A 17,391-nucleotide genomic window follows, 5' to 3' on the forward strand; every position below is an offset into this window, starting at 1 on the left:
TACAACGAGGGCGGTTCTTGGAGTGTATTCTGCAAATGGAGGTCTTCGCATTCAGTGATATGTCCTGCTCAGTGATATGTCCTGTGGCTCAATGGAGGTACTGTTGCTAAATGTTGCCAGTTTAACTTTGTTTCTTTCGAAATTTAATTAGTTTATCAAGTGCTAGGCATTCCAAGCTCTTTGCAGGTCCCGGTTGTTCTTCTCTTGGAGCCGGAGCATTGACGGAACTTGGGCCAATTTTTTTTAATATAAAAGAAATATGATTTTTTTAGAGCACATATTTGATGACTTTAGGCACGTGCAAGTTTTAAAATAAATAAAATTTATTCCTCTGCTAATTACAAATTTTTAAATAACATTTCTCTAACATTTCTCCGAAATTTAAGATTTTAGTACACCTTTTAAAATAAGATTTTATTACCGACAGCATTTTAGTAAAGGCAAATTCTACAAAACAAACAACATTTACAGTTAATTTTACATTTTTTTTGGGAGATCGTAAATTTCATTTTAAATTTTTTTCCTAGCAAGTTTGAATTTAATTTTCTGAAAGTCATACTTATAATAAATCTAAAAGATATGACCCAACTACCAAATTATGGTAATTCTATCACTCAAAAAATTTACGAACTTTAAAGAATTATTTCAACAATTTCTCAATCAATCCCTAATAAACACCATAAAAAAATATCCTATCACTATAATAAATCAGCATTTTAGGTTACTCATTTAAAACTTTGACCTAAGTCAATGTTATTTTAATGTTTAGTTAAATCAAATCAAGGTAGGCAGGTGTAGTCTTGCAAACTTTATGGGAGCCCAGTGAAATTGTCAAAAATCTTAAGGGAAGTTTCTATAATTATCCTTAAAATGTATGACAAGCAATCTATAGAAGTGTACCTTACGACTAAATTTATAACAAAATATATCACGGCAGCTGTACATATTTAAAGCAAGCCTTCTAAACCGGAAAATAGTAAAATACAGCTGAATGCGGAAGTTTTAGGGACACCAATGGCACATAGTTTGAAAGACTAATTCATCTATTACTCAAACGACAAACTTGCCTGTCAATTAAACATACAACAAGAGTTGCCAAAATCCTTTTTAACCACGATATCCTGCCTTCTTTGTCATGCACCAGTTGCGTATGCACTAGTCCATTCATTTGCTGCAAATGCGAAAAAATTTAAATTTGGGAGAGCTCGCATTCGCGGAATGCGAGCTCTATGCCCTCCAAAAAAATAAAAATAAAAAAATTCTGTTGAGCTCGCATTCCTGAAATGCGAAGACCCCCTACCGAATACCTCACCGAAATCGCCCCTTTTGTAGAATTTTTTTAAATTTCATCACAAACTTAGAAATTTCTCCTTCTGATACACTTATGGTTCAACGGATTACAAACTACAGTAGAAATCAAACTAATTATTACGCAAAGAAGTATTTTCAGGCAGTTTTGTTACCCTGAAATCACCAGACAATTCAGAAACGAGCTCATCAATTAGGGAGTTGTTGTAAAGCTGCTGAAATGTTTCCCTGATGTTCTTCCTTTGGCTTGCATTTCTGCGTCCCAACACCTTTATTATTGCCTTCTCATCAGTCCCCCATCCTGAAAAATGAAATCCAACCAACCAAATCACCATTAACGTCAAACAATTACATTCGCAGATGAATGAGTACTACAATAATCAAAACCCAACCAAAAAAAAAATTAGTTAACCACACAAAAATAGGAGGCATTTAAGGAAGAAGAATCAGCAAGAAAAAGGAGTAGGTAGTAATTCTTGAAGAGTAAATTAAGAGAGAGACCTTGGAAGGCTTTCTTCAGTGTTTTACAGTCTTCAGCAGGAGATGGAACAATATCTGGTACTCTCAGTGTAGCCATTAGTTCTCTTCACTTGGAATCTGTCTCCTGTTTCTGTTTTGTTTTCTTGACTTTTTTTGTTTTCCTGTTTAATTAGTTTTCCCTCCCCTGCCTGAGAAATGGCTGGAAAAGTGGAGTTGAAATTTATTTGTTCCAGTGGACATTTTTGCCCTTGCTGCAGTTTTTATTCCTTTCCAACTCTTTTTTTAGCCATTTTGTTTTTTATAAATTAGATTATCAACAGTGGTTTTTCACTTGTTTCTTGATCAGTTAAATCTATGACATCATTTTCATTTAATTATATGATATCCTGACAGGAATTTTTATATAAATTAACTTTTCTCTTTCATTTTAAAAAATGATGATGTGACAACAAAGATGTAGCAAAGATTTTTGGAGCTGTTGAAATTCTTGAACTGTTTAAACTATTTGCTTAGTAGGTTTGTCGCATGTTTGGAAATAATTAGATTTGGCATTAGAGTTTGAAATATTTGCTTGGTGGTGATGTTGTTGCAAATTTGGAAGAAAGTGTTAAAGAAACTAGTTTTCGTTTGTTTTTTTATAGAACAAGGGTAATTTAGGGTATTTGAGGAAAAATCTAGCTTGATGGACCTATTTTGTTACCTAAATAGTTAAGGCAAGGGAACTAGGTATAATTTTTAAAATTTGAGGGAGCTCTCTATAATTGTTAGATACTTCATGGGAGGTTTGTGAAATTATCCCTTTCAAAAAAAGTACCGCAATTTACTTCGACCCCTATCACAGATAAAAGTTGCATATAACAAAGTGGAAGAAATGCAAGAGATACTTGTTGCACCTCAAATACATGCAGATGCATTAAGTAGTGGAACTCACTTTCGATATGCCTCTAGAAATTGACTTAGACATGCAACACCTTGTTTCTTTAGATTATGCTACTTACCGTAAATATCAAATGGATGATACGGTACACTCATAGTGAAGAAGAATACAGCGGAAAAAAAATCAGATGAGATACCAAATTACTTTGACGCAGTGACCTTTTTCTTTTTCTTTTTTTTTTTAAAAAAAAAACAATGTTTTTAAGGATGCTGAGAATTTCTTTAATTTATTCTTTTACTTTAGCTGAATTTTTAGTCTTTCCTGTTATATATCTGAGTTGATATAAAAGGATTTTAGTCTGCTCAATTTCAGATACACTTTGAAGGGAAAGAAACCAGCTGGTTGAAGCCAATAAGAAATCTGTGTTCCAAAAAGCCAGCATGGTTAGGCGATAAATAGAAGGAAATTTTTATTAAAGATTTCAACAATTAGAAAATAACTAGACTGAATTGGCAGAGTAAGAAATAAATATACAACATTTCTAATTTGTTAAAATCAAGTGTTCCATGATTGTGTGGTGTCCTAGGGCGTGAAAACGACTTAGCAATATACCTAGCGCCTTCCTCAAGCAAATTTCAATCAAGTATCCATGGAAGATGGGCATTACTGAAGTAGTTAGGTCATCAATAACTCTTCCATTTCTACCAAACGAATCATATGACTCCCTTTTTTTTCATTAATTGCAAATCATACATTCACAATTTCTTAACCACCGAGCTTTGATTCAGTGATCATCAGAAAGGGACTAAATCCCTGGTTGGGTTATAGGTCGGGTTTTAAACTCCAATTGTTTAAAAAAAAAAAATCTAAAGGAGGTGCTAGAGCATCGGCCCTTTGATCTAATCAAGTTTGTATACTACTAATCCCTTACATAATCTTTTTAGACTTTTCCTCTCTCTAGAATAGAATAGATTAGATTCTAGAAATATTATCATTGCAGCATAAAAAAATACATTGATATCTGCTTAATCAATTTTTTTTTTTTTTACTTATGTTTCTTTTTATGATATGATTTTTGGGTTGGTATGCCTGACAACACTCGTGAAATAAGGCCTACCATGTTTAAAGCTCATATAGTATTTATCCCATGAGTTGCACGTTCAAATCTTCTTTCTTGGACGGCAATTAACAGTGGGACATCATTCTATATAGTAAACAACTAAGTCGGCTTAATTAAGAACTGGTACGAAGTACCAACTACTCTTTTGTTGTTGCCCTCCTCCCTGATATTATAATGCGATGAAAAAATATCCTTACCAATTGCACGAGTTAAATTTCTACACACGAACAATTCTTCACTAATTTTTACAAGTAAATTTAAATAAAATAGTGTTTTTTTGCGGCCACATTATCACTTTTAATGTGAAACAGGATGCTAAACAAAGGCAAAGAAAACTAAAGTCGAAAATATGATATAACATGACATAAAACTTTAAGCAAATATAATCTTAAATTTTGAATTTACCACTTCTAGATTCTGTAAATTATTCAAGAAACTACACAAAATAATTAGTATAAATAGTGAGGATACTGTTCCCGCCAGATATTGAATTCTCACAACTTAAGAGATGTTAAAATCCAAGAGGTTTGCACCTTAAAAAAAAAGAAGATGAATTCAAGAATTAAAATATCAGTAAGTCAGGGTTTCTGTAATTGAATTTTTTTGGCAAGAAATAGACTGACATTTTAAATTAATTTGTTTAGGTGTACTTTTACCTTAGAGAGGGATTAAACAACTCACCACATCATTGAGCTTAGTTGTTGCATACTTTGTCCGGGTGCTTCATAAATCTGGGAAACACATGTTTCATACCAAATTGATTTCTTAATGGGGCACGGATCGAAGATGTTTCCTGAAGCATGTGTATCTTAACATGCTTCTTTTTTCTTTCTACACAAAACAGGCTATGTGAATATTATTTTCCATAAAATAACAAAAGAATTTAATATAAACTCATATTTAATCGATTAGATTTACACGTATAATATGTGAGGAATAGGATTTATCACTTAACATCAAATTTTAATTCTTGATTAGTTGTACAGAGTGGGTGGTGCAAGTCAACGCTGATAGTTGATTACATAATTCTTGGACAGCTATTAATAAGATCCAAATAAATCCTTTTCGAGCTATAATCTATAACAATGACTAAAGCAAAAGAGAGATACGAGGCATTGATATAGGTCGACATGCATTCACATCTGCCTTTTCAATTCCAGACTTGTCTCTCTTTTGTTGATATAACTTTTGGTTTGGCATGGCTGACAATACTCATATGAAATAAGGCCTACCATGTTTAAGGTTGAACAACATAAATTAATATATCCACTGAGTTACACAACCAACCCTTTTTTGTTGGATAGCTATTAATAGTGGGACAGCATCTGAACTAGTAATGACTAGCTAAAGCTGCACCGGCGGGAACTGGGACATATCATTTGTTGTCGTTCTCTCCTGCGTGAATCATGTGTCTCAGGATTGGATCGATTTCTTTATTGCACGATTTGTCGAGGGTACTAGTTTAGGAGCAACCAGTGCGATTCGACTCAATTAGTAAGCAAAAATCACTTCTTTATAAAAAGTTATATGTTCAAATTTCACTATTGATGTGAAAATAATATTGATGAGCGGCGTGTAAAAACTCTTTAAAGTGATTTATAGTTTCAGAACATGTTCTGACTCTTGATGATGATCGAATCTAAACACATTCGAACTTTTTTCAAGCAAAAAAAGAACTTGCAAAAAATGATAAAATATTCACTTTAGATGTCTTTTTTCTCCAACTAAACGGTAGTAATACACTCCATTTTTAGTAGTAAAACCCAACTTCATAGGATATATTTGTAATTTTCGCCTTCATGATGTCAGCAAAGGGACCCAATTTTCTAGCAAGGGAGGTTAGTGAAATTTTGAGAACCTCAGGGGGTGCCAGTGAAATTATCAGAAACCTTAGGGGAGTTTTCTGAAATTATCCCATTTTTTTAAGTAAGCAAAATGCTAGGATTATTTGCTCAATTGATCTTGCAACGTGCAATGTTGGATCTACATTGTATAACAACCAAGAACTTAATAATTAACATTAGGATGAATACGTAAGCTGTTGAAGTAGATTTTGCCTTCTGTTCCAACCGGCACATTGGATAATTGGCAAGGGAAAACTAACCTACGTGCCACATACTCATGCATATCGTTCACACGCTCTTGACTAACCTTATAATTTCTGTTAGATGGCCTTCACTGCTTAGCTGTACTGTGTGATCCACAGGTTTTCATAATTCAATGACCACATTTCTCTCGAGAGGACCAGGCATCGTAAATTCATGATAGTCACATCGGATGTGAACTTGGAAATATCTCTCTTATTCTTATTGAGTAGTTGCCTAATCAATGGCCAGGGCAGTTTTCAACAGAGACGATGTTATTGGACTGAGAAATAATTTTAGAAACCTCACTTGAGGTTGAGTTTTATGACAATTTCAATGAGCTGCCTCAGGCTTGTAAATAATTACACCCAACTCGCCCTATTTGATAGTTTTAATAACCAAATATCAAAATAACATTAATGCCTTCACATAAAGAAGTTCAACAACTTACAAAAATACAACGAATGGGTGCCAGGTGTTAGACACCAATATTTATTGTTTAACAACCGATAATCACAATAATTTTGTCATTATGATAAACTATTTTTGATGGTGAAAGGCAGAGAAGAAAGTTTCATTTTAGTTTTTTACAATGTGGATTTTTGAAGTGGTGGAATTGCCATAGCCTGATAGTGGCTTTAGGTTGTTTCGTCTTAAGCAGATGTTAATTTTGAAAAAACTGTAGTTTTTAAGAAAAACAAAAAACATTCTTTAGTAGTTTTTTTTTTTTTGTATAAATGTATATGAACTGTAAAACAATAGTTGAAGAACGTGTTCGGAGTATTTGAAAATATGTTATGGGAAACAGATCCATTCAGCCGTTGTTTTGTAAAATGTATTGTACTCATCATTATGTACTTAATAGGGTCATCAAATAACTTTTTTTTTTTTGGCTTCGAATTAGCTCCAAAAAATTAGGGTTTCTAAAAACATTTAATTATTTCCATTGTAAGCATCTACCGTGCCACATTTTTAGAACAAAATACATATAAAACTTCAGGAGATTTTCTTGCACATGCTGAAAACATCATTAACTCTTTCGCATATCATTCAAAGAAGAAATAATATGCCAAAATTAATGCATGTAAAGTTAAATCCAAGAAGCAAGCAAAATAGGACGTATTTATTCCTTCTTAGCTTGTGAGGTGGTAGTAAGCAAATGAATAAGATCTAAAAGTTAATTGTGCGTTATGGATTTGAGTGTTAATTAACATGAATGCTTCTTTATTTTTTTGCACAGCACGAGTTGATGCTACTGTGAATTTAGAATTTCAGATAACGTATTGATCATTAATGAATCCACATAGCTGCCTCAGGACATGACACAACTGAAACAGAACAGCATAAGGCCAAATATGAAAGCGTTTTATTTTTCTTTCTTTTGAAAAAAAAATATGAGAGCGTTTCAATTGCTTTCTTTAAGGGTTTGTTTGATTGGGTGTAAGATATTTTCCCTGGAAAATATTTTCCAAAGAACATTTTTTCAAAGAAAATAAATGCTTTCCTATTCGTTTTCCGGTGTTTGGTTGACTAGTTTGTCGTCCTAGAAATTTGTGCCCGTTAGATCTCGAATATCCAACCCACAGCAGCGCCTTGCATCCTAACATACGTTTTGCTTCGTCACGCCTACCACCAGCAAAGCTGCCTACCGTCCACGTTCTTTAACCCCTTGTCACCACAGCTGCAAAAAACTCCTCCTTGCCAGTCCCAGCACCATTCCTACCGCATCCCCACGGCGGAAGAAAATTGTCATCAATGGAGAAGTCTCATGAAACAAGAAGAAGTTTTTCAAAAATACCAATGGCTGGCAAATGGTATTGCAGAAATTAAGATTCATCAGATTAGTTCATCAATAAAGGAGTATATTTTCTCTAAGATCTGTACTCCAATATCAAAATCATGATCAGATAGGTAATCAAATTCAGAATTTGCTTGTAAGATGTAAAAGTCGCCCTTGATTCAGAATATGCGATCACCAAGGAATCATATAGGTAAAAATTGTGTGATAGATTTGAGTTCTTAACTATGGCCTTTGAAGGTTAGTAGACACGTCATTATCCTTTCTTTAAATGAAGTGGCCGAACGTGAGGAAAATAATTTTAGCAGGGTGAGAATGGAAGGTGCTTTACACCCGTTGGTGTAAAATGTTTTCTGGCAGAAAAGATTTTCCCATGCACTTATGCAACCAAACATTGAAAACTCCAAAAAATATCTTTCGAAAAATATTTTTAGTCCGATCAAACAGGCCCTAAATATGGTACCATTTTGTTCTTCAATGGTACCACAATTTTTTTTGCACACGGTGTAACTTTATTTGCACAACGTGTAATTTTAGAACAAATTTTTATGAGTCCCATACATGTTGTGAATATCGAGATACACGAAGTAATCTGAGTCGTACAAATTTTTTAAGCCAAATCATGGCCGTGAACTGTCTGACACCCGTTCCTGCCCCTCCTCCATGATTGACATGGGAAAACTAATCCTACGTCTCACATGCTCATGACCAACCTATGTTATCTTTCACATAACTATAATTACTGTTACGTGGTCTTCACTATATAGATAAGTCAAAGAATTGACAGAATCAAGCATAGCTGTAATGTATGATCCATAAGTTTTCATAATTTTATGAACACTTATATCACGAGAAAATTAAGTATCGTGACAGTCACATCGAATGTGACCCTTGAGAATTCTATTTCTTATGCTTTTTGAGTTGTTGCCTGTTCAATGGCTGTGGCAATTTTCAATTGAGACGATGTTGTTAAATTATTTTTAAGATTTTAAAATATTGATGACAAGTTTTCATTTCAGTGAATACATTTTATGCCTTCAATTTCTCAAATATCCTCTCTTTTCTTGAACTATGAAACTTTGACAAAATTTTCTTAGATTTAATTAGCTCTAACATGATAGGTTCTTGGTTTTAGTAATAAGAAGTCAAGAACTAATCTAAAATATATATTGTGCGTTTTATTTATTGTACTCATCTTTCTTACGAAAATCTTTTTCTTTCTTACTGTAGTTCATGATCCAAAATTACTTTTCTGAAGAAAGATAACATCACTTTACATGTATATGGCTTAAGCTGCTGTTTGGTCTGTCCTTCAAGTCTTTCCTTTTTTTTTCCGTCTTCATCATCCTTTGAATCGAAATAGAGCTACAGATGTAGTTCGATAAATCTGTAGTTAACATAGCTAGCTAGAAAAAATTACTCTAGTAGTTTTAGAAAAACATTATTGTAGTAGTTTTTTTTATATAAATATATACATATGAACAATAAAAAAAAATGGTTGAAGAAGGTCTTTGGACTAATTTTAAAAACATGTTATGAGAAACAGATCCATTCAAACATTATTTTGTAAAATGTACTGTACTTAGTTTTTTTATACACGCCTATAATTGTATCTTCGAATAACATTTTTGGCTCCGAATTAGCTCCAAACAATTAGGGTTTCTAAAAACACTTAATTATTTCCATTGCAACTCTCTACTGTCTCACATTATTATTACATAATCACATATAAAACTTTAAGAGAATTTCTTGCACATGGTGACAAAACATCTATAACTCTTTCACATATAGTGCTATTAATCGAACCGAGTATTTTGGCTACCGAACTCGACTCGAGTTTAACTCGAACCAAGCTTGAGCTCGCTCGACTAGGTGGACGAGTTTTGAAATATGTTCGAACTCGACTAAGCGGACTCGTTTATGACAAATGAGCCGAGCTTACGCGAGTTCGAGATCGAGTTTGTGCAAATTGACCCCTAATAAAAATCTATAATTTTCAATTTTTATACTTTTGAATTGTGAAATGACATATATACCCTTCTTTATCGAGTTTAATCGAGCTACTCGAATAATAAACGAATCGAGTTTACTCGACTTGTTAATTAAACGAGCGTATCTCCAACTCGAATTCGACTCGTTTATCATAATTAACGAGTTGACCTCAAACCTTATCGAGTTAAGCTCAATCGAACTTTTGAGCTGTCCGTTCCATTTAACAGCTCTATTCACATAGCATTCAAAGAAGAAATATTATGCCAACAATGCATGTAAATTTAAATCCAAGAAGCAAGCAAAATTGGACGCATTTATTCCTACTTAGCTTGTGAGCTGGTAGTCAGCAAATAAATAAGATCTAAAAGTTAATTGCACCTTATAGATTTGAATGTTACTTAACATGAATGCTAATATATATATATATATATATTATTTTTTTCATTTTTTGCTCAGCACAATTTAATGCTACTGTGCACTTAGTCCTTCATATAACGTCGTCCATTAATGAATCCACATGTTACAGAAGCTGCCTCGAGACATCAAGTCATGACACAGCTAAAACAGAACAGTAGATGGCCAAATATGAAAGCGTTTCAATTGCTTTCTTTAAATATGTTACTTTTTGTCTTTCAATGATTTCACATGGCACCTAGCATAGTACACTTATGTGTCATTTTTTATTTGCTCAACTCCATGGTTGTCTTCTTATTTGATCATTTTGATAGATACATATACCCTCATGGTGGGGTATAAAAGAGGCATTGGCTGAACATTCTTCCTCACCCTTTCACCCAGAGACTCCAGAGCAATAAGAGCTTTGAGTCTTTGACATATTATTATCTGCAGTCTTTGACATATTATAATGGCACACCCAAAGGAGATCTCAGCTCTCAACAAGGCTTTCACAGGTTCTTCAAGCTCAGCCACTGAAGAATTATTTTTCTTGTCTATTTTGTCGGAAAACTGGAAATTGATTGTTCAAGTAATTGGTTACGTGCGTGTTTATTCACCTCATATTTCTTGTTAGTATTTTTTGATTTTTGACAAGGATATGTAAAAAATCATTCCAAGTCTAAGACAAGAACCACAATGTTTTTGACTTCTCATATGTAAGTTTCTTTATTCACCTCATAAAGAAAACAAATTTTTGTAGCCAAGAACCAGAAAATTTTGCTACAACAATTTCTATTCTTAAGGATTCCTTGATGGGATCTTTATCCACTGATCAACAATCATGTTCTTGTAGCTTCCTAAGCCACTATTTCTTTTCAAACATTAGACGATGGTTACATTGACCATCACCTTAATTAAATGTATTATTTGCAGAATTAAACGCATAAGCACTCTCATTTATTTTCAATACTTCTGGTGAATTACAATTAAAATCTTAAAAGTACGTATTAATGAACTGATATTTATGTACTTTTTATCTTAGGACTTGGAGTCGATGAGAAGACTTCTATATCTATATTGACAAAATGGCATCCACATCAGCTACATTCATATAGAAAAGCCACTCCAGATTTCTTCATAGAAGATGAACGTCAATTTGAGAGATGGTCAGATCCACGTGTCCTACAACTTAGACAAGAATTCATACGCTTCAAGGTGGGTATCATTTGTTTTTCTTCTTTTTGTTGGGTATTAATGGTCATGTGCCTTTTTTTTTTTTGCAAGAAGTTAATTCTTCAATTTTTTAAACGCTAAATGGAAAGCTAAAAAGATTATGTTACCATACTCAAGAAGTCAACCAATCTGCCAACAAGTTACCGTTTAACCTGCATGTCACACTTGGATACTTTGCATTTGAGATAAAATGCGAACGAGGAAGATTTCTGTTTTTAATTTTTTAAACATTTTAGATCATGAAAAAGTTAAATTATATATTATCATTGGAGAGAAAATGCAAAGGAAGATTTGTTTTTCTTTTTTTTTTTGGGGGTCATTTTCTTTCCCTTTTTATCTTTTCTCTGCACATAATGCATGATCTACAACACCGAGAAGCTTTTTGTAACATTCAATTAAGACCCTGTTTGGGGTTGTAGTGTTTTTGATAAAAAATACTTTTAGGTGCTAAAAGTACTTTTAAATTTTTTTATCATCTCATAAAATTAGGAGAAGAGTTTTAGGTGCTAAAAGTATTTTTAGCAAAAACTCAAATTTGGTGCTTTTACAATAGGTTTTGTGATTTAAAAACTAAAATATTAAATTTAATCATTTTATTCTATGTTATGAACTAAATAAAAATATAATACATTTAAAAATTTTCAAATTAGTCATTATCTAATATAATAAGTATTTATTTAACTATATTTCCAAACAATATATTTAAACATTCAATAAGTGCTTTTATTAAAAAAACCCTATTGAAAATGTACTTTTCGTTAAGCTACACAACCCCAAAGGGGCCTAAGTAGTAACGTACTCTTACTTTCTATATCCATCCTAAAAGTACCCTTTTTTCGATTTTAAATATGTAGATTTCTCTCTAATTGGCATATTCATCTTTTGGTGTTTAACCAATTGCATAATATTTCAATCTAATTAAAGATGCTGAAAATCTCTTTTAAAATATCTTTTGGTCATAAAAGGGACTGTTTGAATTGATAGGAAATTAAGCAGGAAATTAACAACCCTCAAGAAATAAAGATCTTGATTGTAAAAAACCAGTTTTTACATGATACCTAAATCAATGACTTGTTGCTAATCTAAATTGAATTGGGTAGGATGCTGTGGTGCTCCGGACTATGCATCCTTGGGAAAGAGATGCTCGTTTATTTAAGGAGGCTTTGCAGATGGGCCCAAGAATTGATATTATTATAGAAACAGCATGTACAAGATCATCTGAAGACCTTTTGGGAGCAAGAAGAGCCTACCATTCCCTCTTCCACCGCTCTATTGAGGAAGACATAGCTTCCCAAATCCGCACCAGTGAACGTAAGGTGAGATACGAGGCAAACTAAAGTTTCTTAATTGGAAATTTTGGTTGACAATTATTGCATCTTTTTTTTTTTTCCTTTTTCCACACTTTGGTCTCACAAACTTGAGTTATGACCGTTACCTGCATAAAATTCAGAAATCTCAACAGTTACAATTAATTACACACTTAAAATATCATGATCAAAGTTGCAATCGATTGCTTACAAGTCTGATTTTCAATGTAACAATTGGTATATTCTCATCAATTATTTACTTAGCTGCTGAAATAAATTATTTTCTTAGCTATTTGAAAGTATTATACAACCAATAGGAGAACTTCTAATTCTAACTTTGTCCACAAAATTTACATGCGGGTTCCATTGAAATTCAACTCTCAAGTTATATATACATGTCAAAAAAGTGGGAAAATGATAGGGGAAACGCGTAAACCAAAAAAGATTGTGGCCTACCTGACAATTTGAGAAATTGAGGGATTAGATGCCCAAATAAATATGTGGGCTAATGAAGCTGCTTCTGCACGCGAATACAAGACAAATTCACAGTTGGGCACAATTTGTAGAGGATATGCTTGAAATATATGGGAAAATTCTCATACTCCATTTTTGGAATGACAATTTTTGGAGTGCCATTGACATTTTTATTTTTCTTTGTCCTAATACTCTTTTTTTTTTTTTTTGGGTGGATTAAACAGCTTTTAGTTGCACTTGTAAGTGCGTACCGCTATGAAGGTCCACATGTTCAAGAAGAAAGAGCAAAATCAGAAGCCGAGGTGCTTTATAATGCTATTAAAGCTGTTGCAAAGAAGAATCCTACTGAGAATGAAGAGGTTATAATGATACTAGCAACAAGAAGCAAATCCCATATCAAGGCTGTCTACAAATATTGCGAGGAAATTAGCGGAAACCACTTGCAACAGGTAATTAACCATGCAACAATTCTATGAGTCAGAGATTCGTTTCATTAATTTGAAGATAAAACCGTTAGAAAGCTTTAACTTTTCAAACAAGTTAAGCATTTTTGTACACTCTGTTCTCATTTTTCTTTTATAGTTAGAATTTTCTGGTCTATTAATAGTTCATACGGTGTAAATCAAATATAATAAACACGCGTTAATGTAACATCAGCGGAGGCATCAATGACTTCCATGGTAAATTACAGAAAGTGCAATGCGTGAATCACCATTAATTTGAATATCTCAATTGAAAATTGTCCAAGGAGGTTGTTTAATTGGAAACCTGAACCACTAAGATCAAGACAAGGTCTAATTTTGAGTAAAGGCAAGCTTAAGAGATAAAGGGTTTTAGCTAAATCTCATTATCAACCGTATCTAATAGTCCTAAGATTAGGAATTTTGAAAATTAGAGAGCGGTGTCCGGCAGACGTAGTTAAAGCCACCCCTTCTCTTACACAATATGTTTATGTTTGACTCTCATGGCATACTCAAAAGGTTTGGCTAAAACATGCCCTGATGCACACGTTAGTTCGGGTTTTAAGTGTTAATTTTTTTTAAAAAAAAGTAAAACTAATTTAGGAATGTCTCTAACTATAGGGGTGGATTTGATGTGAGTGTGTGCATTCATCTATTAAATTGAGTAAATTTCAGATTGATGAACAAATTCCTTGAGAGAAAATAATTAGAAAAAATCCATATTTAAAAAGTCTTTTGCCTTTTCTTGCATACTAAACTAATTTATTGAAAGCAAGCGATTTGTATACTAATTATTTGGGCCCTTTAATATGACCACTCTCTCAATATCCATTATCCCTTCTCAGGATCCAGATGGTGATTGGGCTCTGAAACAAACAGTCCAATGCTTATGCATGCCACATGCATACTTTAGCAAGGTAACACTTTCCTGCATCCAAGGAAAGCTCTTTAATTAAATCATTTCGAGGATTCTTTTTTTTTTTTTTTCCTTTTCCTTGCAATCTACTAATACTACAATTATTATTATTAACATTATTGCTTTTTTTTAACTTTTTGATCTAATCTTGGTCACTTTAAATTGCTCTAATGTGCCTTAATTATGTTCAGATTTTGGATGCATCACTAAGAACTGATGTGGATGAGGCTGCAAGAGATTCTGTCACTAGAGTGATTCTCACACGAGCAGATGTGGACATCAAGCAGATCAAAGAAGAGTTTCAACACAAGTTTTCTGGAGTTAGTCTGTCCAAAAGGATTGAAGAAGTTGCTAATGGCAACTACAGGGATTTTTTGCTTGCTTTAGTTTCAAAAGAAAATTAATAAAGTGCATGTCGACCAAAACTAAACTTTGCTCATTAATAAGCCCGCTCTATCTTGTCATTGCTTTTTCATGAATTCATATTTTGTGCTACGCTTCTGAAACTTTTGTTGAACCACCAGTGCGTAAGATTTTTTTCAATAATATACTTGCGTCAAAATTCCATCCACACATTTGTTTACCTACGCTACATGCATCTTTACAAGTGTTGTTCAAAGCCCATTTTATTTTATATTATGAATATTATTGATTTATTGTACGGATAGATATAGGTTGGGTACCCGCTCTGAATGTCATTTGACTAATCTATCCCTAACTTATCAAATCAACAATTTTTCGACCTTAATCTATCCCATATGTCTCTAGATGCTTGGTCGTAAGATATCCAATGAAAAAGAGATGGGTCATAGGATACCGGCCCCTAATGTAAAGAAACCAAGTGCTAAGAAGCCTAAATAATCTTATTAACATTTTTATGGTATATCTTGAGCCCTTCACATATACATGGTAGGTGTATATTAGATTAATCTAACTTTGAGACTCCATGCTCATATCAAATATTCTTGTTCTCCCTCAAGTTGCAATAGAAGATGATAACATAATCACCTGATATAACCTATTAAGATTTTGAAACCTTAAAGTTTTCTAAGGCCAATTGTTTACTATTTGGGTATGCATGCAAACAGATTAAATAGAATGTTGGGAGCATTGATGAGGAGGTGTTCTGACATCTCAAGAGAACCTCTTAAATCCCTGTTTAGAATCAAGAACTTTGTTAGATATTTTTGGCTAATGAGGATAAACATAATATCCGTCCATCAACTTGCTTTATAATATTAATCTAACTTTTAAGTAAAAATGTAATTCAAGTCCAAACTTCAACTCTTTCAAATATTTCATCTAACAATCCATTACATGTCAATCTTAGATATCCAATACAAATTAGAACCACAATATATAATAGATAAAATTAATTTTCTTTATGACACACTACAACACATTAAAGAGAACAAATTCTTTAATTGAAAATACAATTTAAAACATTGAATATCAATAAAAAAAAAGGTTCATTCTTCTATAACACACTACAACACATTAAGGAGAACAACTAACTCTTCAAATCTACAATCTTCAATTTTAATAATAGAATGGCCATTTTGTTTAACCTGAAATTTCTACAAAAACAAAAGCAACTAAAAAAGAAATTAGCACAAGTTGCAGTTCAAATTGGTAAGATAATTTTCAAAACAAAGAAAACAAGCTGTACAAGGGATTGCCTGTTTTTGATTCTTCAAGTTTAGCTATGCTTTCTTCCAAATGAATGGGTGGATTACCTTGCGAAACCAATCTTGTCTACAAATTATAGCCCCCACCATTCTTGGAATTCGAAAAGAATCCAACACATTGCCTCTTGTACTAAAAGCAAACTTTGAAGCAACTATAGACAAAATACCTACATCTCTAGCAGCAAGAACTTAAAACCTATGAGCATTATCTCTCCAACAATCCAATATGTGAAATTTTGGATTCTGATGACCTTTCTTCATTTCCATGAAGTAGATATCTAATTCTATTTTATTATGAGTGTTATCACATATATCAACTTTCTGAGAATACTTTACATACATGTAATCTGATGTCCCTTTAATTGTAATTATATCAACATCCATTTTATCCATTTCCATAGGCTGAGTTTTGACATCTCAACTCCCTATGAGGTGATTTTCCAGTAGAATAAAATTCAAATAGGGTATTTAACACCCTTTCTAGCTTAACTTTTAACATTTCAGCATTTTAAGAATCATATGCCCCACCAATTGCTCATTGAACACAACTTAGTTTATGCCGGGGATCAAGAACAAACAGCAATCAGAATCAATATGTTAATCCTTTCAACATTACCCCAATAATTGTCATTTTTTTTCATATTACCAACCATAGTTGACAAACCAAAATCATCACTTTTTTGAAATGAATTAAGAAGACCACCAATCCATAGATTTCATTCATATATACATTTCTTGTTACACAATGTGAGCTTGACATTTTCACGATAGAATGATAAAAAATTGTAATAAAAGGCAACAAATTTTTTGCATATTCCAATCCATTTCAATTGGCACACCTCTCACCCTAAAGCCCTTATGAGTATTAGATACATTCTCATTTTGTAAAGTTAATTCTTCCACATACTTGCTTTCCATGGTTTCTAAAGACTCAATTGCTTTTTGAAATTTCAGAGCAGCCTTTAACATTAAAAATGTGGAATTCGATCTAGTTTTAACATCAAGGCACACGTGGCTTTTGCTCTCTATTTTTTTTTCTATACAAGATTTGAATCTTTGTAGCAAGTCAAGACCTCATGTATCTCACAATAGATCGGATCCTAACAATAGAATCTTTCAAGTCTTTCAATCCTTCTCTAATGGTCAAATTTCAAGACATAGGTAGCACATCTCATATGCAAGTATTCTCCATTTAAGATAGTGTCTTTCCAATTAATAAGCTTTCCCCTCAAGTATAGCAAACAATTGTCATTTGAA

The 17,391-nt window shown here is 32.9% G+C and overlaps 1 protein-coding gene across 1 annotated transcript; it reads left to right on the forward strand.

The window, feature by feature from the left end:
- The first annotated feature begins 10,413 nt into the window (after window positions 1-10,413).
- On the forward strand, window positions 10,414-15,005 carry LOC113723275 (annexin D4-like). The gene is made up of 6 exons (XM_027246445.2): window positions 10,414-10,570; window positions 11,098-11,270; window positions 12,389-12,604; window positions 13,294-13,518; window positions 14,376-14,447; window positions 14,638-15,005. The coding sequence occupies exons 1-6, from the start codon at window positions 10,525-10,527 to the stop codon at window positions 14,848-14,850; spliced, it is 945 nt and encodes a 314-aa protein (XP_027102246.1). The 5' UTR covers window positions 10,414-10,524; the 3' UTR covers window positions 14,851-15,005.
- Window positions 15,006-17,391: the final 2,386 nt, after the last annotated feature.

This window comes from Coffea arabica, chromosome 2c, assembly GCF_036785885.1.
Source record: "Coffea arabica cultivar ET-39 chromosome 2c, Coffea Arabica ET-39 HiFi, whole genome shotgun sequence".
In the NCBI taxonomy this organism is placed as follows: Eukaryota; Viridiplantae; Streptophyta; class Magnoliopsida; order Gentianales; family Rubiaceae; genus Coffea; species Coffea arabica.